We start from the raw sequence: 22,340 nt of genomic DNA, 5'->3' as shown, positions 1-22,340 counted from the left end.
GAAGTTTATAACATTCCAGGTGTATTCAATTAGAAATTGATTTTAAAGAATTTGAGAAAGTTGAGGAATTAGAGGGAATTTGAGAGATTTCGTAGTGTATTTTAAGCATCCACAAATCTCACCTCTTCCCATGAGATTTTGAGGGAATTGAATCAAAATTTTATATAGAATCTCTACAAATCAATTAAATTCCATAAAAATCCATGAATTTATAAATCCATTAAAATCTCTCACATTCTCAATTGAATACACCCCCTAAATCCACACTGTCAGCTTCACATAGACAATAATAATGAATAAATTTTTTTTACAAAATTTAATTAAAATTTTAAGAAAACAAAGGGGGACCTATGTAATTAAAAACCCAGTATGCAGCGAGGGAGTGAGAGAGAGAGAGAGAGAGAGGGAAATTAATCAGAAGTCAGATGCCAGCCTCCTCTAACGCCAAGAGCCTAAGCTCTATTTTCCGCGGCGCCATCAAATCCAAACCCCCCGCCATACCTCTACCCTCCCCCGCCGAGGACGCCACCCTCAAGCACTTCGTCTCCACCCTCGACCCCTCCCCTCCCTCCAACCCCATTTCTCAGCGCTTCACCGCCTCCAAAAAGCCACCCTCCGACCTCAACGCTCCTTCTGCGCTCGCCGCCTTGAATTTGGACTCGCCCTCCGCTCCCGGTACGGCATTACCTCTTTGTTTGGTTGGTTAGAAAGTGTGGGAAAAAAGTGATGTAATGGGAAATGGAATTCTGGGTTTTTTGTGTTGTTTTGGTTTATGGGTAGTGAAGAGCTCGCCAAAAAGAAAGATAAATGATTTTGTTCATTTGGTTGAGATGGATAAAGGGCTTTCCTTTCTTTGTCTAATTGTTTTTTTCAAAGAATAAATTAGGTTACTTTTCCTTTGTTTTCTTACTATTCAATTAGAGTGGATGTAGTATAATTTAAGAAATGTAGTATTGGTTGATGTTTTGTTTTGAGCTTTTGTGTTTGACTGCAGAAGATTCGCCGAAAGAACTGCCTCGGGATATCTTTTCGATATTAGACGGTATGTGCTTGTTAATTTTGTTGTGAAAATCCTAATACATTTATACACTAGGTTGGTGAGTTTATTGTTTTGCAGTATAGTTCTTTTTTTTCTCTTCAGTGAGAAACCGTCATAAGTCAGCACTTTAATTCACGTATAGATACAATACTTTATTGCATTTAAGTAATGAGTCAGAGGGAAATTTTCTGCTGAGTGAAATTTCAGAAGAATTTCGTGGTGAACTTACAACTTTGATGGTAAGAGGGAAATTCAAATTTGTCAGATTCATTCTTTTGATTGGTTAGCATTTAATGATTCCCTTTAGGCTCTGTTACCTTCATGTAATAACTAATCTCTATTCTGCAATAGCATGACTGTTTTTAGCCATATACTGTGTCATTGTTATTTTATTTTTTCCCTAAGGTTTTCTTGTTGACGGATTGTTATAGCCGTGTGATCTGTTCCTTTTTCAGGCGGTACTTCTGCAAATTCTCTTGATATCCAGGGAACAGAAGGTGAGAAATTTAAGGAAGATACATTGCTCTTACCATTTTATCCTGAGGTATCTCATGGTGCAATATCATTACGTCGCAAAGAAGTCACTCGTGAAAGGAAGCAAAAGTGGACTTTCGGTAGCGGTCAGGTTAATCGTTTTGGTCGGTTAGTTGACATGTGTGCCAACAAGCTAGGGACACACACCACTCTTCAGGTTTTTGGTAAATTGGGAAGAGAAACTGGTGTGAAAGAATATAATTCATTGATTAAAATTTGCATAGAGAGGGCTAGGAGTAGTACGGATGAAGATGTTGGAGTAGAACAGTTTCACATGGCTTATCGAATTTTTAAAGCAATGAAGGAACAGGGTTTTCCGCTGGAGGAAGAAACGTATGGCCAATTACTTGCATATCTAACTGACATGGGTATGATAAAGGAATTTCAATATTTCTGTGGAGTTATCAAAGCTGGAAACCCTAGTTCAGTTGGCAGATTAGGATACTATGAGATGCTGTTATGGATCAGTGTCGATGATGAGGAAAAAATTAAAGAGCTCTCTAATTACATTGTAAGTGATGATGCAGGAAAGGAGTCCAATTTACAAGGTAATCGTTACATTGGTAGGGATGATTAGTTATTCTAATTGTCTGGACATCTTAAGTTTTTCTGAAACAATATATATATTGCTGGGTTATGTTTTGTTACAATTCTCTTTGACATCACTTGCAAGCTAGGATGATTTATTGTTAATCAATATGCATAATTGTACCAAAAAAAAATTGTGGAATGGAGATCTCACCTTGTCACTCCTTTTTTTGTAACATATTGGGCAAAATACCTTGTTGAAACTGTATAGATGTTTATGTGTTTGAGAACTAATGGTGCTTGGGCACTTGGAAATATATCTCTTTTGTAAATTTTGGTCTACTGACTCTTTGACAGGTTTTTGAATAATGGGTGTTTTACTGACTAAAGAGAACGGAAAATGAAAATAAAATACAAAAGAATGTCTTAAAAACCTTTAATTGATGTGAATGACACTATCAGTTTGGACTTAGACACCAACTGATTGTAAAAATTCTATATGCCACTGACAGTTTCAAATTCAGTGTGGATTAAATAAAAGTCTATGGAGAAATTTAACTTATGGAATATGTCCAGCATGGATATGCATATCCCAATGACGATATTATGAAATCAGATGCCGGTATTTTCGGCGCATCATGGCTTTTTTGCGACCATGAAACTGCTCTTGAGATTTGCATCAATGAAAGTCTTACTGTTTTAACTCATGTTGCAGAGAATTATCTTTTGGCACTTTGTGAAAGGGACCGGACAACGGAGATTTTGCAGCTGTTGGAAAGGATGGACATAACCAAAATCTCATCTCTGCCTTTTGTGGATAGTATCTTTAGATGTTTAGGAAGGCAACTACTGGATTCCTTTGCGGAGAAGTTTCTTCTGGAATTTAAAGCCTGTGGTATGTTCATGATATTTTAAAGCCTCTGGTATTTGCATTCCTATTTAAAATCTCTTGTGCTGGAAAAACAGTTGGCAACTTATTATAATTTGGAGAATAAATATTAGAGTGAGTGTTCCATTGGTTCCACAGTATCTATGCAATGAAATCCTTATATACACGTGATTTCTTTTTGCTAAAATTGCAGACTCTGCTGCAGAGAAGATTACAAGCTTCATCTACAGTTATGTTGTTGGCATTCCAAATTTAGCGGTGAGGAACTTCTCATGAATGCTACTGGTAATTTCTCAAGTCAACAATTATAAGAGGCAATTCTGCTTCTCACGCAGTTTGCTTCTATGTAAAAGCTGTTCACATGTTTTTAATAAAAAAATACATAAATATTTTGTTATTTGCATTAGTTTTTGGGTTGTAGTGTAGCAATACTTCCAAAGTTAAAGGATGTCACTAGAAGTTTTATTACTTGAAGTTTGTTGGGGTGTAAGCCTTTTGGGATTCAAATTATTATGAGAATTCCAATTGTAACTTAAAACACATAATATTAAATCTCGGGTACAACCAATCCCACAAGAGAATGATCTAGCGGTGATACTTGAGCAAACTGAGGGGATGGAGGTTTAGATCTACTGCTGATGGACATGATATGAGTGGTGTTATGGGTTTGGCGTTTGCTTAAGAGGGGGACTCAAATTGGGTTTCGGTTTGTGAATTTTCTTTGTATCGGGCAGGGAATCAGATTTCATTTTTTATTACTTGAAGTTTCCATGATCCATTAATTACAGAAAAACTTTATTTTTTTACTCAATATTTCTTTTGAGAGTGTTGTGTTTACACTAATTATCAATTGTTGAAGGTTGAGGATGTCATTTCAGAATTCAATAAATGGCACAAGAAATTGGAGGTGACACCTTCCTCTGCATCATATGAGAAGCTTATCATGTACTGTTGTGATTCACTTAAGGTATGTCTGATCTGCTGGCTTAAGAGATGTAGCAATTGAGTTTCATTATTGATCCTTCCATATATTCTTATATGTTGGAAAATGAATATCTTGCTTTCTACTTTACACCATAAAGCTATCTTTTCTATTTCTTTTGCCGGCTTAGAGATTGCTTTAACATTGATTATTTGTCCCTTTATATTTATATAGGTGCATGTTGCTCTTGAACTGGTTAATGAGATGTGTGAACTGGGGTTGACCTTTTCGATTGAGGCAGTACACCCCATTTTACGTGCTAGTGACGAGAGCTGTGATTTTAATCTGGTATGATGCACCATGCTGTACATATTTTTCAACCCTTGAATTGTATGACTTTTGTTATTTTTCTTACCTTTCAATGTGAAGAGACTTGCTATAAATCGCAGATGGGTGCTGTCTATATTATGGCGTGCCCAAATGCTAGAAATTTTAATGGTTAGAAGAACCTTAGTGAAAAGCAGAAGAATATATAGGATTGATGTAGTTGCAGAAAATGTGGGTAAGAAATACAGGTCTCACTGCGTCATTGGGGTGGGGTACATGGTCAGAAAATTTACCAATCGAAATGGCTGGAAAGGACCATTGATCTCTGCATGCAATGTGCATACGGGTCAAATTACACAGAAATTAGACGGAAGTCTCAATTTGAACCTAGATTGGTATGATTTAAAAAGAGTTGGAACCACAATAGTTACATTGAAATATGATCCATGATAATGACTCTGTAAAGTTGACCAATTAATAATGACCTAAGTGTTGACTCTTTTGATACCATGAATAATTTGGTGGTTTGTGATGTTTTCTTGTATTTCCAGGTTGAATAATCTCTTTTTCATTTTTGCGCATGCTACTGAGTTTCACATTCAGTTATTTTCAAGGGGTAACTTGTATGATTTTCTGATATTTGTCTGCTTGCCACATGTCCAGGTACGCAAAATCTATTCATTGATTTGCCAGTACAAATTAGAGCCAAACTGTGAAACTTTCAGGTGTATGATAAGTTTGTGCGTGAAAATGAAGGATGTAAGTTTTATACGGTTTCCCTTTGTGTTACTGTGCACACTTGCATGTCTAAGTTTTCATTTACTGTTGCTTTTTGCCTAATATTTATATTTTTACATTCCAATAACATGGAAGTTGAACCACTATTATCAATGATACCCCAATTTCAGTTATTGTATATCTTTACCTTTGCAGTATGAAGGTGCTTATAGCATGCTGAGAGACGTGGAGGAAATGAATTTGGCACCCACTACTAGCATGTACAATGCTATAATGGGCGGATTTTTCCGAGAGGTAACGTTCTTTTTCATGTGCTTTTCTTTCTTTCTTCCAGCTGTATAAAACTAAGCCCGCTTTTTCAAACAATTACTATGCTATTCAACATGAATTAATTTTTTTTAAGCTTCAGTAACAATTTGTTCTATTTTTAGTTTTCAATGAATTTGTGGCTGAAAGTTGAAACTTTGTTTCCCTGAATACCTTGCAGAAGAACATTTATGGTGGGTTGAGGGTTCTCCAACAAATGAAAGCAGCGAATGTCAAACCAGATTCCCAGACATTCAGCTATCTAATTACCAACTGTAACTCTGAGAAGGATATTAACAAGGTAACCTGGAGTGATAACTCATTCATTTCACCGGAAAGCTTGTACAGGAATAGGAATTGCTCTCGTTCTCCTGATTGTCCCAGAATGGAGTTTATACTAATCTTTTTGGTTGTCTATCATTCATCCCTTAACTGCACTCTACAAAAAAAAAAAAAAAAAAAAAAAATTGTCATCTGAACATGAACCATATAGCCATAGATTTCAAACTTGTTTTCCATCATATCCTTTTTATGTTTTGTTAGTTCAGCACTGCAATATGGTTTGAGGAACCCCATAGTAGTGGTATGATGCTCCAGTGCAGGTTTAATGTCAGTCTGTACCTGTAAATGTGTAGCAAAGAACAAGGTAGTGCCCATTGGCCATATCCACAACAAGGGCTGAGCAAATTTTAAGAAACTGAAAATGGGGGGACGTTGTCGAGGTGGTGTTGGATCCTTTGGATCTCGTGTGGGTGTATCTAATTGGGGCTGGGCATTTAGGTTTCTGAGAACAAAAAAGCTGGCCCAACTTGAGAGTGACCGACAGGAATATCAAAATTATTCTTGGACACATTTCTCTTCTGAATCTCAGACAAACAGGGGGAAAAGTGTTGAATTGTTTTTCTTTTTCAATTGACACTCCTAGATTGATAAAATGTTATCTGCTCAAAATTACATTCCAAGGAATTAAAACACCATCCTACCCGTTGTTCTATTCTACCTCTTTAAGGGAATTGGTTCCAGTCAACTAAGGTTATTTCTTTCTAGTTTTATTTCTTTTACTACCGAGCCAAACATCACATCTTGATGGAATGGCATTCCCCATTCCTGATTTGAGTGCCAGCCAAACAACCGACGCCTGATTCAATTTGCTTATAATTTATGAGTGAGTTTAAAGGTTGCTGATCTGAATATCTACTTGTAGTATTATGAAGAAATGAAGCAGTCTGGAATTCAATTTACCAAGCAAATTTTCATGGCACTAATACATGCATACGCAGCTTGTGGGCAGTTTGAAAACGCCAAACAGGTACATATTCATTTCGCAATTTCTTACCTTATGAACCAAGAATAGAGAAGACTATACAATCTGTGATTATCTGTGTATGTTGGGGCAATAGGTGCATATCACTGAAGAACTTATGTTACAGTTTATTATTGAATGTGACTTCGTTACATCAGTTTTCTTTTATTTGTCTGCTTGTCTTCTACCATCAATTGTCTATCATATCGACACAATGCTTATTTAGTGATGCAATTACTATTTAAAGCAGCGACCAAGTCCATTTTTTATTCCTTGGGAAAATATAAATAACCATAAACATTTGGAGTCTGCAGCCAGTCCTAAACGTTTTGAATTTTTTTTTTTAGGCATTATTTGTTATTGCCTGATTAAAACAAACAGAATGGCCTGCCTCCTGGACTTTAATTATTTTCAGCAACACTAAAAAATGGAAATTCTTTTAAAGAGTGGGGGAAACTGAAGGGTGTTTTTATTGATTTATTTTATATTTAAATTTTAATCAATGTTCTAAAATCGTAGTTTTGATACTCGCCATGGCTTTTTTTTTGGGCGGGGTTATAGAAAAAGACGTCTGCCCAGCCAGACTAGGCGGCATAAGGTTGGTGCAAGGTTTTAAAACCTTCTTGGCCACTTAGACTCATCAGATTTTCTTTGTCCTTTTGTTTTCTTATATTTTTAAATGTTAAAATAATTTTGAATTTTTTTTTCAAAACATTACAAGGCCCAATGGATAAAAAGGTTCATGAAGAATGACAATGGATATTTGTTTTACAAAGTATTATATTGTGTGTGTGTGTGTGTGTGTGTGTGTAAGGTTATAATAATTTTAAGTACTGTGAGGCTATCGATTAGGCTAGGCAATTTATGCAACGACTTGTCTTTGCCTTTACCTTTTAGAACATTGATTAACCATATAGTTCCTATTAATACTGTAAATCTCATTTATATTTGCTTCCTATTAGTGCCTCATTTATTTCCCTGCCATATTGTATTGCAATCATGCACGATATTTGCCAGGTATTCTAGCTTTTAGCATTCTCCTGCCCATGAACTGTTTATATGTTCCATTATACCAGAGTAGAATCTACAAGTCTATACCAGAAGTTCTAGGTTTCTTTGTCGTAATAATTTTTTAACACATTACAGCTTTTCAAGGTATTTGCTTGGCTGAGATATGAATGGTTTCTGGTGATCTCATTGATACTCGTTCCATGGTAGGTACTCTTGGATAATGGGATTCCAGTAAAGAACTTGAATGAAATTAAAAGCGTGCTTATCCACACCCTCGCATCACGTGGGCAATTGTGTGATGCATTTAATATATATGAAGAGATGAAGCAAGCTGGATGCAGTGTAGAGCCGAAAGCTGTTATAAGTCTTATTGTGAGTTCCTAAATTAGTGCTTGAGTTCTTTGTCTTGTCAAAACATCTAACATTTTCTTGTTTATCTTTTAGGAGCACTCTCAATCTGATGAAGAATTCAGCAAATTATTCTCTCTACTTGATGAATTAGATGATCCAGACCACTGGCTTGAGGGTTGCATGAGAACTATCTTACATTGTGTTCGGAACAAGCATTTAAGGTCTGTTCATACTTAATATCACAGCTATGTTGAGAATATAAAACCCCACGTTAGTTATTCTAGCCTCGCATTCAATTTTGTTTGTTGGATGCTCCAACTGTAATAGTTTTCGTTCATTTGATTTGTTGACAACTCCTAGCTGCTTATTTCCATCTCTTTTATTTAGATCTGCCGTCAATTTGATCAAGCAGTTCAGGGATAAAATCTGTACTGACGAATTGGCTCTAGACGTAATTTTTGATCAGGTTTGTTCTCATTCTCATATCTTATGTGTGAATCTAATTTTGGTAGCAGCAATTCATTGTAATTATGTTAATTTATCTCTTCCTCTAGGGCAGTCAAACTTTTACAGATCGTTCGGTGTAACACTTTAAGAATCTATTTCCTTTCTGAACTTATAATATATTTCCTTCCTTTCTTTTATCTAGGTTCCTTTATGTTTTCTAGGTAACTTTGCTGACGGTTTTGGCATTTTCTTTTTGTTTACAGAATGTAATATATCTATTCAAATGTCTGTTCTCTGATAGTCTTGGACATGATAACCTTGCAGTGTGTTGTTTAAACTGACGATACCTGCTTCGTGTGTTTCTGTCCCAAATTTGTAGGTATTTTCCTTAATTTCAGAATTAGAACCTACATATTTGCAGTTGGGATTGGACTTGCTTCATGCTATGAAGAATGAGCTTGGCATCACACCTTCACGAAAATGTCTTGATTTTCTTCTCCACGCTTGTGGTAATGCCAAAGATCTGAAAAATGCCCGACGAATTTGGAAAGAATACGAAGCTACTGGCCTGCCTTACAACGCTTTAAGTTTTTTAAGGTGAATAATCCTGCTGCTTGGGAATTTTCATTTTTTGTTTTTGTTTTGTCTCTTGCTCAAACACCTTGCTTCCTTGTATTGGAAATGATTTTGTAACAACTGGGTTTCAATCTCGGAATGCTTGCAGGATGTATCAAGCCCTTTTGGCTGGAGGGGACCGCAAGGCTGCGAGAAATTTACATGGTAAAATGCCTAAAGATGATCCCCATGTTCGCTATATCATCCAAGCATGTAAAACCGCATACCCAAAACCGAAGAGTGGGAAGAAAAAGAAGAAATAAGATGAATGCATCCTTGACAAATGTAACCACTTTTGCCTCTGGTCGAAGGGCCCAAGGTGAGATAAAAAGTTCCACTAGGGACGCTACCAGCGGGGAGTAAACACATTGAGCCGTGTACTGGAATAATTTTCACGCGTGTAACTAGTATATATTCACTCAATGTTATTCAATTTACATTGGTTCCTCAAGACTTCTGGCTTTACGCGGTTCATTCTGGCTTTACGCTGTTCTTGCATTTTCTTTGTTTGATTTGCTGCACAGATCTTAAGTGACACCACCGGGGTTCAAATCCCGGCTGAATCGTGGAACTGAAGAGTGGCTAAAGGGTGTTTCAACGCCATTTTCAGACCTCCTGTTTTACAATCCTTACGATCTTATCTGTCATAATGTATGTGTTTCTACATCATTAGCGACACTTACGGACGGCAAAAGCTTGGTTGCAACCGGGTGTATCATCTTCTTTCTCTATCTCTCCTCATGTGTCACACAAAAGAGACCTAAGGAGATGTACCCCCGGTTGCAATAGGTTTGTTCTACCACGTTACATGAACATTCCCTTACAAGTTTTTCTCCATTCTTCGCGATATATCGAGTTACGGATCTCTAATTCGGGCAAAAAAATTTCATTTGCTCAATTTCTACCAAATGTACAATCCAGAAAAAAAAAAAAAAAAAAAATTTCAGAACGACAAAGCAACAAGTATAGCTTGCCTGCACCTTGCCTTAGCCTGCTCAAGCCTCTCATTCAAAGTCTCTTCCTTGACAGCAGCTTTTACCATAACCATGTCCATCTCTATCAACCTCAAAACCCTAAACAGCTCGGTCACCATTCTGTCCTCCACTTTGCCTTCGTCTCTCAACACTTGCGCTTCCTCTCTCGCTCTCTCAGCCACGATCTCCGCCACTTTTAGCAACAGTTCAGTGGAGCCAAATTCTTTTCCCATCAGGTCCTCTAACTTCTCCAAGAAGTCAGCTATTACGTACCCTATCGGCTTCTCTAGCTTTATCTCTTTGGTTCTCTTCCAACCAATCTCAAAGTTGGGGGGTTCCGGCTTTGCGAGGCCGGTTTCTGACCTGCTCCTGTCTCGGGTGATGTCGGATTTTCTTCGCTTTTCGATGGGGAATGTCTCGGCGCTGGTGGTGGTTTCGGAGTCTGGACTTGGGAAGTCAGGTTGAGTAGGGTTTGGAGTGGCGCATGTGGTGGTGGACAAGTGTCTCCTGGGTGGTCTATGGATGGAAAGGTGGGAGGGAGCTGCGGTGGTTTGGGTTGGGAGGTGGTTTGGTGGTGGGTGAGGAGGATTATGAGTTGAGAGGAATTGTGGGAAGATGGAAGCCATGCCTAATGCTTATGCTTTCAGTTGGCAAGTGGAAGGAAACCAAACTAAGAGCTTGGAAGGGGATAAGGCCGTTTGTCACTTGTAAGGCAATCAATCACGTGCCACTTCATCATATATTGGCATCCAAAAAATTTGCACTTCAAACTTTCTATAACTAAAAAGAAAAATACATTGGCGAATAGTGTAGAATAAGATTTTTGAAGTGCTAATAACAGTTTTATATATATATTATTATTTTTTTGTTTAATTTCTCTCGTAATTTTTGAAAATGAAATATGAGATCTTCACATCTTTCTCCTTTTGTACATCTCTCGTTCTTTCTTTGTATCATTTCAATTCAAAGATAAGAAGCACATATGAGGTTAGCCAACTTGGTTAAAGCGATGTGTTTTGGTACCTAAGTTTGAATTTTTCATTTTTTTTTTGAACAAACGATATTATTTACACTATAGAGGAAGTGGTGGACTTAGCCTCATAATGGGTTAACAATAATGTGGTTCAAATTTGGGGAGAATCGAACCTAAGACCTCTTATTTATAAATGATGAGGAATACAACTAGATCGTAATACTAAATAGCAACTATTTGGCTAAATTAAAGAAAAGAAATTAAATTCTCAAATGCAAAATCCATGTATAAAAAAAAAAATTCAGAAAAAAGTATATTATTTTTGGTTAATTCATTTATGCCAGGTACAAAGACACTAAACTTGGCGTCCAAGATTTTTTTTCCCAACACGTGGCGGAAATTCATTGGATGGGTCCTCAAACGATTCCCTGATAAAGTCGGTAATCGCTCCTATAAAAACACGGCTGCCTGCCTCGCAAATCCCCCATCGTTCAGAATTCGTGGAACAGTCAGAGACACGCCAATTCCTTCAACCTCTTCAAACCTCTCTCTCGCTTTGCCTCCAAGGTTCGTATTCTTGCGATTTTTTTTTTTCTGTGATGTTTTATTCGGGGATGAAAAATTTAATTTATTGTTGGTATTAATCGAGATCTGATTGAAATTGCTTAAGACTCCGTATATCTGAAGAATTTTTTTCTATTTGATTTTGTATGTTTTTTATTGACTAATGCGGCCGATTCAGATTACTGATCGTTGTTGGATAGAAATATATCGGATGGAATTTTTGGTTTTTGTTTGTGTTTTTTAATTGCTTTTGTGCCTATTTGTTTTTGCCCAGTTGTTTAGTGCTGGATGAAATTGTTAGTATGTTGCTAATAATCAAATTTGAAATAAAACTCTTCAGAATATTCAACGTTTATGAAACAATTTTTGTTGAGAAGATAATGCTGATGTGATTCGAGAATCGTACTCCTAAAGCATTTCCTAGTATTTTCTGGGTATTGATTCTGCTGATTTGATATGAGGTACTAATACTATGAATTTTTATTAATCGAATTGTGTTAATCATAGATTCATATGTTATATCTATGATGACAACTTCTAGGGCTTGTTTCTCTAGAACATTTGCGGTGGCCGCCTAAGAACTTTCGCCTTTACCCAGGCTTAAGAGCCTACTGCAGCTTTATTCTTCCTCGGATGTTTGAGATTTGTTTAAATTTAAGGCTACTTTGTTCTGAGTCTGTTAGCATGGGGATTGTGTTGATTTGGATCTTAAAATTATCATATGGAATTTTTGGTTTGCTTCTACAATTTATTGTTGTTTTAGCGATTCTAGTTTTTATGCTTGCGTATTGGGTATTAATCAAATTTGAAAAGAACTATCTAGAATCTTCAACATCTGTATGAAATAATTTTTGTTGATTAAATATTTGTGTGATTACATCAATTATATTTGGATATCCAGTTTTGCTTCAAGAATGAAAACTGATTGATAGGGATGTTTTGTGTGAACAGATGCAGATCTTCGTGAAAACCCTCACAGGCAAGACCATCACCCTCGAGGTTGAAAGCTCTGACACTATTGATAATGTCAAAGCCAAGATCCAAGACAAGGAGGGCATTCCCCCAGACCAGCAAAGGCTGATCTTTGCTGGCAAGCAGCTTGAGGATGGCCGCACCCTCGCCGACTACAACATACAGAAGGAGTCCACCCTCCACCTGGTGCTTCGTCTCCGTGGTGGCATGCAAATATTTGTCAAGACCCTCACCGGAAAGACCATCACTTTGGAGGTTGAGAGCTCTGACACGATTGATAATGTCAAGGCCAAGATCCAAGACAAAGAGGGTATCCCACCAGACCAGCAGAGGCTGATCTTTGCTGGCAAGCAGCTTGAGGACGGCCGCACCCTCGCTGACTACAACATCCAGAAGGAGTCTACCCTTCACTTGGTTCTCCGTCTTCGTGGTGGTATGCAAATCTTTGTCAAGACCCTTACCGGTAAGACAATCACCTTGGAAGTTGAAAGCTCGGATACCATTGATAATGTCAAGGCAAAGATCCAGGATAAGGAGGGCATTCCCCCAGACCAGCAGAGGCTCATCTTCGCTGGTAAGCAGCTTGAAGATGGTCGCACACTTGCTGATTATAACATTCAAAAGGAATCGACTCTCCACTTGGTGCTCCGATTGCGTGGTGGTATGCAAATCTTTGTGAAGACCTTGACTGGAAAAACCATTACCCTAGAAGTTGAAAGTTCTGATACAATTGATAATGTGAAGGCCAAAATCCAGGACAAGGAGGGCATTCCCCCAGACCAACAAAGGTTGATCTTTGCAGGCAAGCAGCTTGAGGACGGAAGGACACTTGCCGACTACAACATTCAAAAGGAGTCCACTCTGCACTTGGTGCTTCGTCTGCGTGGTGGGATGCAGATCTTTGTGAAGACATTGACTGGGAAGACAATAACATTGGAAGTAGAGAGTTCTGATACCATCGATAATGTGAAAGCAAAGATCCAGGACAAGGAGGGCATTCCTCCGGACCAGCAGAGGCTTATCTTTGCCGGTAAGCAGCTGGAGGACGGGAGGACCCTTGCGGATTACAACATCCAAAAGGAGTCTACCCTTCACCTTGTCCTTCGCCTCCGTGGTGGTTTCTGAATTCCGAATAATGCTTGTGATCTCATCCTGCACTGAACATTGAACAGTTTCCTTTTTGGTCTTGGATTTTCGTATTCGTAAGTTGGCCAATGGATGAGTCACCCTAAAACTATTTAGTTAATGAATAAATGTAGTTTCATGTGCATATGCTTGTCTTTACCATTGTGCACTTCGTTAAAACGATTTGTGGGCAAAGCTTACACGTCTCTGTATCATTGACATTGACACTGAATGCTACGGTGGTGGAGTGCGATAATGAGACATTATTAAATGCTACGGTGGAGTGTGAATATCGACAACATTCTAGCTCAAATCCGATTGGAAGAAACAGAGAGAAAATGAGATCTCCACAAGCACAAGTCCAAGAAGACCAATTAATTTGAGTTTTTGGGAGTAGGTATGAGGTATCCCTAGCTCCGATTTAGGCCAATGATAGGTTGTTTCGAAGAGAATAGGAGTTGAACAGAAGACATTGCATTGATATTTTAAACGTCGTTTGCTAGTCAGAATTTTGCGAATTTTCAAATAATTCTGTACCTTTTTTATTTTAATTTATCTATGGAGCTAATGTTTGGGAGTATTTAAACAACTGTGATCCGACTTCATCATCTCCATTGTTGGTTTGCCCTCCATCCAGGACACATCGACAGACACGTATTTTATTTTAGCGAATTGTATCCGTTGGGGTGGGGAGAATACAATGTTAATTTAAGGAAGACTGACCACATTGAGAGGAGAGCAATTTAAGTGGACATATCGGTTGAATAACACATTACTATTTAAATATAATTTCACATAATACCGTATTATTAGATCAAGACATTACAGTGTATTTAGTCCATCTAAGGATCTGTTACTATTTTTTTTTTTTTTATACAAAAAACCAATTTCACTTTAAAGTTAGGCAATAAAAAAGTATTTGGTATAAATAAAATAGTATGTTTATTTTAAAAGCAATAGCCTTCTGACATCAGCTTTTAAAAGCAACATACATGCTACTTTTAAAAGCTGCCTTAATAAAAATAAGAGTTGAGCCTTTAATGAATATTTTCAATTTCTGGAATACCCTCATTAGTTTTTAAAATGACATTGTTTAAGCTTCTAAACTCATTTTTTTTTTTTGAGAACAAAGTCACTGCTACCACCTACCAATACAAACACTAACTTAACACCACAATTGCAATTATCCCCACCAAAATTGGTAAGACCACCACAATTGTTATCACCAATACTGCCACCACTAATGTTGCCTTCATCGCCTCCACATTATTGCTATCACTGCCACCATCAACACCATAAACAGAGTCACCTCCATTGCCACTACAACCACAATCGCCCCTACCGCAGTCCCTACCACCATTATTACCTCTACACCTCAACCACCAGACTTGACTATTGGCCCCAACACCATACCACTACCTTTGCCGCTGTCATCACCACTGCCGGCACCATCACCATCACTGTCCTCACCACCGCTTCTCATTGCCACCATCCTCACTACCATGTCAATTAAGCCACACCAAAAACAGCTTTCAAAAAAAAAAAAAAGCACAGCAATTCCAAATTAACCCTAGAATCTGTCTCCAGACTCATAACGACAAATGTAGCATAAACAGATATTGAAGGCAGCATTCGGCGGTCCCGCCCTTGAGAACTACACCAGAGAAAACAATGAGAAAAATTGAGATCATGTTTTATATTTATGTTTTTGGACTGGACAATACTCGAGTATATGGCGAAAAACAAACAATAATAGCAATAATTGGTAATCTCACAATTATTAAAAGAATCCAAAGTCGAATGGACTCGGCTTAATGTACGGACTTAATTTGGTTGAAAATTGCAGGCTTTGGTATCGAATGATTGAACAAAACAACAAACCATATTGTTGTTGTTAACCGAATTGAAATGCGTGACTTTTATGCCAATTTGTGACAATGCAAAAGGCAAAAAATGTTACCAACCCTCAACATCGCCAACTCAGTCCTCATTTATTGTTAATTAGTTTGTTAATATATTAGATGCGATGTGATGGAGATATATGAATTGGCCAATTACACTTATGCTCCTCGTTAGTTTAGAATGTTTTACTTTCGTTCTTGTGGTTTCGACTTTAGCAATTTTAGTCATGTAGTTTGCTTACTTTTACTGTTTTGATCTGTAACGGCTTTACCCCATTAAAATTGAAGATGGAAAATGTTGTTCCACCATATGCATGTGTTGTTCATGAATTTACGACATTTTGGGTTGTTTTTCCAAGTTCTCATAACACCAGTCCAAGAAAACGATGAATTTTGAGCCCGTAAATTGGAGCTTTAGGGTTCTTGGGGATTTTGGAATGTCGTTTTGGCTATGTTCTCACAAAGTCATGCACTTCAAATGTCAAAAATGTTCAACCATGATACATGCACATCCTACAATTATAGGTTTCCTCTAGTTTTAAAAAAAAGTTTTTACCGATTGGGACCAAAATTGCAAAAATAAGCAAATTAAGGCGCCAAAGTTGCAACAATAAGTTAAGTACGCACTAAAGTTCGTCAAATTTAAAACTACAGGGACCAAAAGTGAAATTTTCCAATTTTAAGTACAGTAACTCTCAAATGGAATATTTCTTATCATGCAGAATGAAAGCATGAAGACAAAGTTAACAGTTGCCAAGATAACAGCAAGCCTTGGATCGTGAACTAATTGGAATTATGGCAGCAAACATTCATACAGGATGAGATTGCCGGCTTGTTTTTATTTTAATTTATAAATCTTGGTTCTTAATATTTGTGGTTAAATAGGTGATGAAGTTGTATAAAGTCTAGAGCCTTGAAAGTTCTAACATTTCAGATCCTCCGGCAAAAATGGGGCACAAAAACAGCATGTTTCGATACGCAGATGGCACCGATAAGTTGTTGATGTTCTTCGGGACGTTAGGCAGCATCGGTGACGGGTTGCAGAACCCTCTCATGATGTATGTTCTTAGTGAGGTTATTAATTCTTATGGGAAGGGTCAGGTCACAAATGCAGATGTAGATAAGGTAATTAAGCATGGTAAATTTTCTCAGCATTTCTTGCAGTACAAGGCATTTAACTGCGTTGAGTATTTGCAGCGCTTGCTAGTTTTGATTCTCCTTTTTCCAGTTTGCACTCAGGTTATTCTATGTTGCAATTGGAGTTGGATTAGCAGCATTTGTTGGTACGTAAATTCGAATGTTAATTAGTAATTACTAGTTTTGCCGGGTTATCTGCAGTTTTTCCAACAATTTGTCCTGAGTTTTCTTGCTTGAAGGAAATAATGAAAGATTAAACATTAGAACATGAACCTAATCGCTTTCGTGGTAATTACTACTTCTGCAGAAGGGTTATGTTGGACACGAACAGCGGAGAGGCAGACTTCTAAAATGAGAATGGAATATATGAAATCTGTTCTTAGACAAGAAGTTTCCTTCTTTGACACCCAGACTGCTGGTTCTTCAACAACATTCCAAGTTATCACGATCATCTCCTCCGATGCCACTGCGGTCCAAGTTGCCTTGTGTGAGAAGGTAAGAGTTATTTTCATCATAAATCCAACATATTCTTGAGAGTTTATGCACCGAATTGAAGAACATGCGCATGAATTTGGCGATCAAGTACATGTTTGCTGCTTTCTTTAATGCAGATACCTGACTGCCTGACGTACATGTCAACTTTCTTCTTCTGCCATATATTCGCCTTTATGCTGTCATGGAGGCTGACGTTGGCGGCTATGCCGCTTTCAATCTTGTTCATAGCTCCGGGACTTGTATTCGGAAAGATCCTGATGGGGCTGGTAATGAAGGGAATTGCAGCTTATGGAGTTGCTGGGGGACTTGCTGAACAAGCAATTTCTTCAGTAAGAACCGTGTACTCATACGTTGGAGAGAACCAAACGCTGAATAGGTTCAGCACTGCACTTCAGACAGTTACTGAACTTGGAATAAAGGTAGGTTTGGTAAAGGGAGTGCTGATGGGAAGCATGGGAATGATCTATGTTGGTTGGGGTTTCCAAGCTTGGGTCGGGACTTATTTGGTTACTCAGAAAGGCGAAGATGGCGGTCATGTTTTTGTAGCCGGTTTCAATGTCCTCATGGGAGGCTTGTGAGTTAACTTGCCACTGCATTTCATTTCAATAGTTCACTTTCGATCTTGAACTTATAATCTAGGGTTGTTATTGCAGGAGTATTTTAAGTGCACTCCCAAACTTAACTGGCATCACCGAGGCATTAGCAGCTACAACTCGAATCCTTGAAATGATTGATCGAGTTCCTAGTATCGACACTGAAGACAGAAAAGGGAAGGCTTTGTCACATGTCAAAGGAGAAATAGAATTCCAAGACATTTACTTCAGTTACCCATCGAGACCTGATACCCCAGTCTTACAAGGCTTGAGTCTTAAGATTCCGGCTGGTAAGAGTGTAGGTCTAGTTGGGGGCAGTGGTTCGGGCAAGTCAACCACCATTGCATTGCTCGAAAGATTTTATGACCCCATTGAAGGAGAAATTCTGTTGGATGGACACAAAACTCGTAGACTTCAGGCGAAATGGTTGAGATCCCAGATCGGCCTAGTTAATCAGGAACCAGTTCTGTTCGCAACTTCCTTAAAAGAGAACATACTTTTCGGAAAGGAAGGGGCCTCAATGGATGAAGTAATAACTGCGGCCAAAGCTGCAAACGCACATGACTTCATCGTCAAGTTACCAGACGGATATGAAACTCAAGTATAATATCTTCCACACGGAAATCTGCTTTTGATTTCCATGCCTAGTTTTCTTCTTATACTCAACGCTTGAACTAGATTTCTATAATGTTATGGTGATAAAAAAATAAAAATAAATAAGCATGTAATTGATCTGAAATGAACTTCTCAAAAACTGATCACGTCACATGATTACTGCTTATAACATCATTTGTATTTTTCCAGGCTGGCCAATTCGGATTCCAACTGTCTGGTGGGCAAAAGCAGCGGATTGCCATAGCGAGAGCTCTGCTGAGGGATCCGAAAATTCTGCTTCTTGATGAGGCAACTAGCGCACTGGATGCGCAATCAGAAAGAGTAGTGCAGGAGGCAATTGATCAGGCATCAAAAGGGAGGACAACAATCATCATTGCCCATCGCCTGTCTACAATCCGAACAGCAGACTTGATTTTTGTTCTTCAAGCCGGGAAAGTAGTAGAATCAGGCTCACACAATCAACTAATGCAAAAGCAAGGGGAACAAGGAGGCGAATACTTCAAGATGGTACAAATGCAGCAGATGGCAGCCAAAAATGAGGATTATGATGAGGATTTCAGTTCTCAAATATATGAAAAGCCTCGCCGTAGGAGTGTTACGCCAAGCCCCATTAGTTTCAGATCAGTTACTCCTTCTCCAGCCTTCAACCCCACACCGATGTCTATGTCCATGGGAACACCCTACTCTTTCTCTGTCCAATATGATCCAGAAGATGAAAGTGACGATGAAGGCTTCAAGCGCCCGAACAATCCTCCTTCCCAATGGCGTCTGCTAAAAATGAATGCACCAGAATCTGGACAAGCCTTACTTGGATGCTTGGGTGCAATAGGATCCGGGGCAGTACAACCTATAAATGCCTATTGTGTAGGATCGCTTATATCAGTCTACTTCCTTCAGGACAAATCTGAAATTAAGAGACAATCCAGAGTCTTGTCCCTCGTTTTCTTAGGCATTGGCTTTTTCAACTTCTTCACCAATCTCCTCCAACACTACAATTTTGCAGTCATGGGAGAAAAGTTGACGACAAGGGTAAGAGAGAAAGTGCTTGAAAAGCTGCTGACTTTTGAGATCGGGTGGTTTGATCAAGATGAGAACACAAGTGCAGCTATTTGTGCAAGGTTAGCCACCGAAGCAAACATGGTTAAATCTCTTGTTGGGGACCGGATGCCATTGCTGGTCCAAGCAGTTTTCGGGGCTTGCTTTGCTTACACAGTAGGACTTGTGTTGACATGGAGGCTAGCCCTTGTGATGATAGCAGTGCAGCCACTAGTCATCGGGAGTTTTTACGCTAGAAGCATCCTAATGAAGAGCAGTGGTGAGAAAGCACGAAAAGCTCAAAAGCAAGGAAGCCAATTGGCGAGCGAAGCTGTCATCAACCACAGAACTATAACCGCTTTTTCTTCTCAAAAAAAGATTTTGGGGCTGTTTGGTGCTACCTTGAAAGGTCCAAAGAAGGATAGTATTAAACAGTCTTATGTTTCAGGTGCTGGTTTGTTTAGCTCCCAATTCTTCAACACTGCCGCTACAGCTTTAGCATACTGGTACGGTGGGAGGCTACTGGTGGACGGGAAGATAACTCCAAAGGAACTCTTCCAGGCATTTTTGATACTGCTATTCACTGCTTATATCATTGCAGATGCCGGAAGCATGACTTCTGATATATCTAAAGGAAACAGTGCCATTCAATCAGTTTTCGCAATGTTGGACAGGAAAAGTGAGATTGATCCGGATAACCAATGGGGACTTGAAATCAAGAGAAGGATCAAGGGTCGCGTCGAGTTCAGAAATGTTTTCTTTTCATATCCAACAAGACCTGAGCAGATGATCCTTAAGGGATTGAGCCTCAGAATCGATGCAGGCAAGACAGTGGCGCTGGTTGGGGGAAGTGGTTCTGGAAAATCCACCATTATCGGACTCATTGAGAGGTTTTACGACCCAATGAACGGAACAATATGCATAGATGAGCAGGATGTCAAGAACTATAACTTGAGACTGTTGAGGTCACACATTGCATTAGTCAGTCAGGAGCCTACTCTATTTGCTGGAACAGTCCGCGAAAATATAGCCTATGGAAAACAGAAAGCGAAAGAATCTGAGATAAAGAGGGCTGCAAGTCTTGCCAACGCTCATGAATTCATCAGGTAAGAGATTACATTTGACAATAATACACGCAAAAGATTATGTCGATTTGCAGTTTCATAATATGTTAAGATTTCTCACTTTTCATATATTTTGTAGTGGAATGGATAATGGTTATGATACATATTGTGGAGAAAGAGGAGTTCAGTTATCAGGTGGTCAGAAACAAAGGATTGCAATAGCTCGGGCGATACTGAAGAACCCTTCAATCCTCCTACTAGATGAAGCTACCAGCGCGCTTGACAGCGTGTCGGAAAAGGCAGTTCAAGAAGCGCTTGAAAAGATGATGGCTAGTAGAACATGCATCGTCATTGCTCACCGGCTATCTACGATACAGAAGGCCAACTCCATTGCCGTGATCCAGAACGGGAAGGTAGCGGAACAAGGCTCACATAACGAATTGCTTTCGTTGGGGCGCAACGGAGCGTACTACAATCTTATAAAACTACAAACTGGTAGCTCAGCTCCTAGTTGAACCAGATAAATGGTGACAAAGTATTTAAGGATGTTGCATTGTAATATGTAGATTGGCTTTGAATAGTTACCTCAATTTTTGTTATATTATACATAGGCTTGATATGAGAAACCCCATTACCATTTGTATCCGTATCATGAGAAGTTATTCTAACTCAAACATGATCCATGAATTTATCGTGTCCAAATACATGAACTCCAACACATTTGCAAATTTAAAGCGTCGTGCCTTTCTCTCTCATCAAGTATGAACTAATTAACAAAATATGAAAAATAACAAAATAATATCAAGTTTTGTATAAATAAAAGTAAAAATCTTCTAAAACTACAACAACTTCAAGCATGACCAAATCTCCAAACATATCATGTGACTTATCATGTTTTACCCATTTTTGCAAACTTATCAAAGAAAACACCGAGAATCTTTCAAGGCTTGACTTTTCTTCCTTGGCATCATTATTATTTTTTTCCAACCCATTTATTTTCCCACCCACCCATGTGAATATTTATCAAATATAGCAAAAAATTAATCTTTAATTTCAAAAATGTCACTTTTTATAAAATCTTTCAAATGTATCCAAAATTCTACTTAAATAGACACAAATACCCTCAAATTTAACAATCCAATAAATTAAAGGCTTTTTAGCCAAAATGATTCGTGACATTGACATAACTCATTAATCTGGTCCTTAACAATTAATGATAATCAATAGTGGTGTTTTTGAATTTGTTATCATGAACCATTTGTCTTTCTTTGAATATGTCCATCGTGATCATTTTAGTTTTTTCGTGAAAAATCTATCAATTGCTCTGTTAGTGTGATGATGTGCCACCACGTGGGTTTCACAAATACAATCATATAACGACATGTGGATTAACTTTAAAAACTATTTTTTTATATTTAAAACTAAAAAAGATATTAGTAAGAAAAAAGACGTTGAAGGCATGATTGAAATTTTGCTACTCCCACTTGCGGTAAACGCAGCGGCGCTCAATGTTGGTGATGAGAGGGTCGAAGGGGATAGGGTTGTTGTGGTGGAGTTTAGAAGCGAAGGTGAAATTGAACCGAAACTTGAGGCGACAGTAGTTAAAAAGACTTTAATTTATTTAATTGTTAAATTTGAGGGTATTTGTGTCAATTTAAATGAAATTTTAGATATATTTGAAAGTTTTTATAAAAAGTGACATTTTTAAAATTAAGAGTTAATTTTTTACTATATTTGATAAATACTCCACCCATGCACCACTCATTAACTCTAGGATTTATAATAAATGGTATAGAAAGAAAAACAAACTCAATAGTGCAGTGGTAGATTTGGGATAGACCAATTGACCAGATCAGTGCATTTGGAAAAATAAACAACATTA

At 38.1% G+C, this 22,340-nt stretch overlaps 4 protein-coding genes across 5 annotated transcripts; 3 read left to right on the top strand and 1 right to left on the bottom strand.

Annotated features, from left to right (window-relative positions):
- The first annotated feature begins 360 nt into the window (after nt 1-360).
- LOC126615814 (pentatricopeptide repeat-containing protein At4g04790, mitochondrial-like) lies at nt 361-9,461 on the top strand. 2 transcript variants are annotated; one of them, XM_050283722.1, is made up of 16 exons: nt 361-675; nt 998-1,042; nt 1,495-2,121; nt 2,817-2,996; nt 3,184-3,248; nt 3,850-3,957; nt 4,147-4,260; nt 4,903-4,998; nt 5,173-5,271; nt 5,465-5,584; nt 6,488-6,592; nt 7,805-7,969; nt 8,042-8,169; nt 8,336-8,414; nt 8,775-8,992; nt 9,120-9,461. In XM_050283722.1, the coding sequence occupies exons 1-16, from the start codon at nt 426-428 to the stop codon at nt 9,271-9,273; spliced, it is 2,553 nt and encodes an 850-aa protein (XP_050139679.1). In that variant the 5' UTR covers nt 361-425; the 3' UTR covers nt 9,274-9,461. The 2 variants fall into 2 exon arrangements, with proteins under 2 accessions (XP_050139679.1, XP_050139677.1); XM_050283720.1 differs by having other exon boundaries at nt 995-1,042.
- A 419-nt stretch (nt 9,462-9,880) lies between these two features.
- Nucleotides 9,881-10,705, bottom strand: LOC126615815 (protein CHLORORESPIRATORY REDUCTION 41, chloroplastic). Its single transcript, XM_050283723.1, has one exon. The coding sequence runs from the start codon at nt 10,608-10,610 to the stop codon at nt 9,954-9,956; it is 657 nt and encodes a 218-aa protein (XP_050139680.1). The 5' UTR covers nt 10,611-10,705; the 3' UTR covers nt 9,881-9,953.
- Nucleotides 10,706-11,364: 659 nt separating this feature from the next.
- LOC126615431 (polyubiquitin) lies at nt 11,365-13,763 on the top strand. Its single transcript, XM_050283260.1, has 2 exons — nt 11,365-11,524; nt 12,473-13,763. Exon 2 carries the CDS (start codon nt 12,473-12,475, stop codon nt 13,616-13,618), a length of 1,146 nt encoding a protein of 381 aa, XP_050139217.1. The 5' UTR covers nt 11,365-11,524; the 3' UTR covers nt 13,619-13,763.
- Nucleotides 13,764-16,277: 2,514 nt separating this feature from the next.
- Nucleotides 16,278-22,188, top strand: LOC126616427 (putative multidrug resistance protein). The gene is made up of 7 exons (XM_050284481.1): nt 16,278-16,644; nt 16,748-16,802; nt 16,964-17,151; nt 17,268-17,725; nt 17,805-18,345; nt 18,549-20,500; nt 20,598-22,188. The coding sequence occupies exons 1-7, from the start codon at nt 16,468-16,470 to the stop codon at nt 20,971-20,973; spliced, it is 3,747 nt and encodes a 1,248-aa protein (XP_050140438.1). The 5' UTR covers nt 16,278-16,467; the 3' UTR covers nt 20,974-22,188.
- Nucleotides 22,189-22,340: the final 152 nt, after the last annotated feature.

The sequence above is a fragment of the Malus sylvestris genome, chromosome 3 (assembly GCF_916048215.2).
Source record: "Malus sylvestris chromosome 3, drMalSylv7.2, whole genome shotgun sequence".
In the NCBI taxonomy this organism is placed as follows: domain Eukaryota; kingdom Viridiplantae; phylum Streptophyta; class Magnoliopsida; order Rosales; family Rosaceae; genus Malus; species Malus sylvestris.
Note: the sequence above shows the minus strand (reverse complement) of the source record. Positions and strands in the feature narration are given on the sequence as shown.

Bases quoted from the DNA above. Each gene is read 5' to 3' on its own strand.
- LOC126615814 (XM_050283720.1), top strand. From the start codon at position 426: ATGCCAGCCTCCTCTAACGCCAAGAGCCTAAGCTCTATTTTCCGCGGC. The intron at 2,122-2,816 runs GTAATCGTTACA...CTCATGTTGCAG, and splicing joins AAAGGAGTCCAATTTACAAG to AGAATTATCTTTTGGCACTT. The intron at 7,970-8,041 runs GTGAGTTCCTAA...TTTATCTTTTAG, and splicing joins AAGCTGTTATAAGTCTTATT to GAGCACTCTCAATCTGATGA.
- LOC126616427 (XM_050284481.1), top strand. From the start codon at position 16,468: ATGGGGCACAAAAACAGCATGTTTCGATACGCAGATGGCACCGATAAG. The intron at 16,803-16,963 runs GTACGTAAATTC...CTACTTCTGCAG, and splicing joins TGGATTAGCAGCATTTGTTG to AAGGGTTATGTTGGACACGA. The intron at 18,346-18,548 runs GTATAATATCTT...GTATTTTTCCAG, and splicing joins CAGACGGATATGAAACTCAA to GCTGGCCAATTCGGATTCCA.
- LOC126615431 (XM_050283260.1), top strand. From the start codon at position 12,473: ATGCAGATCTTCGTGAAAACCCTCACAGGCAAGACCATCACCCTCGAG.
- LOC126615815 (XM_050283723.1), bottom strand. From the start codon at position 10,610: ATGGCTTCCATCTTCCCACAATTCCTCTCAACTCATAATCCTCCTCAC.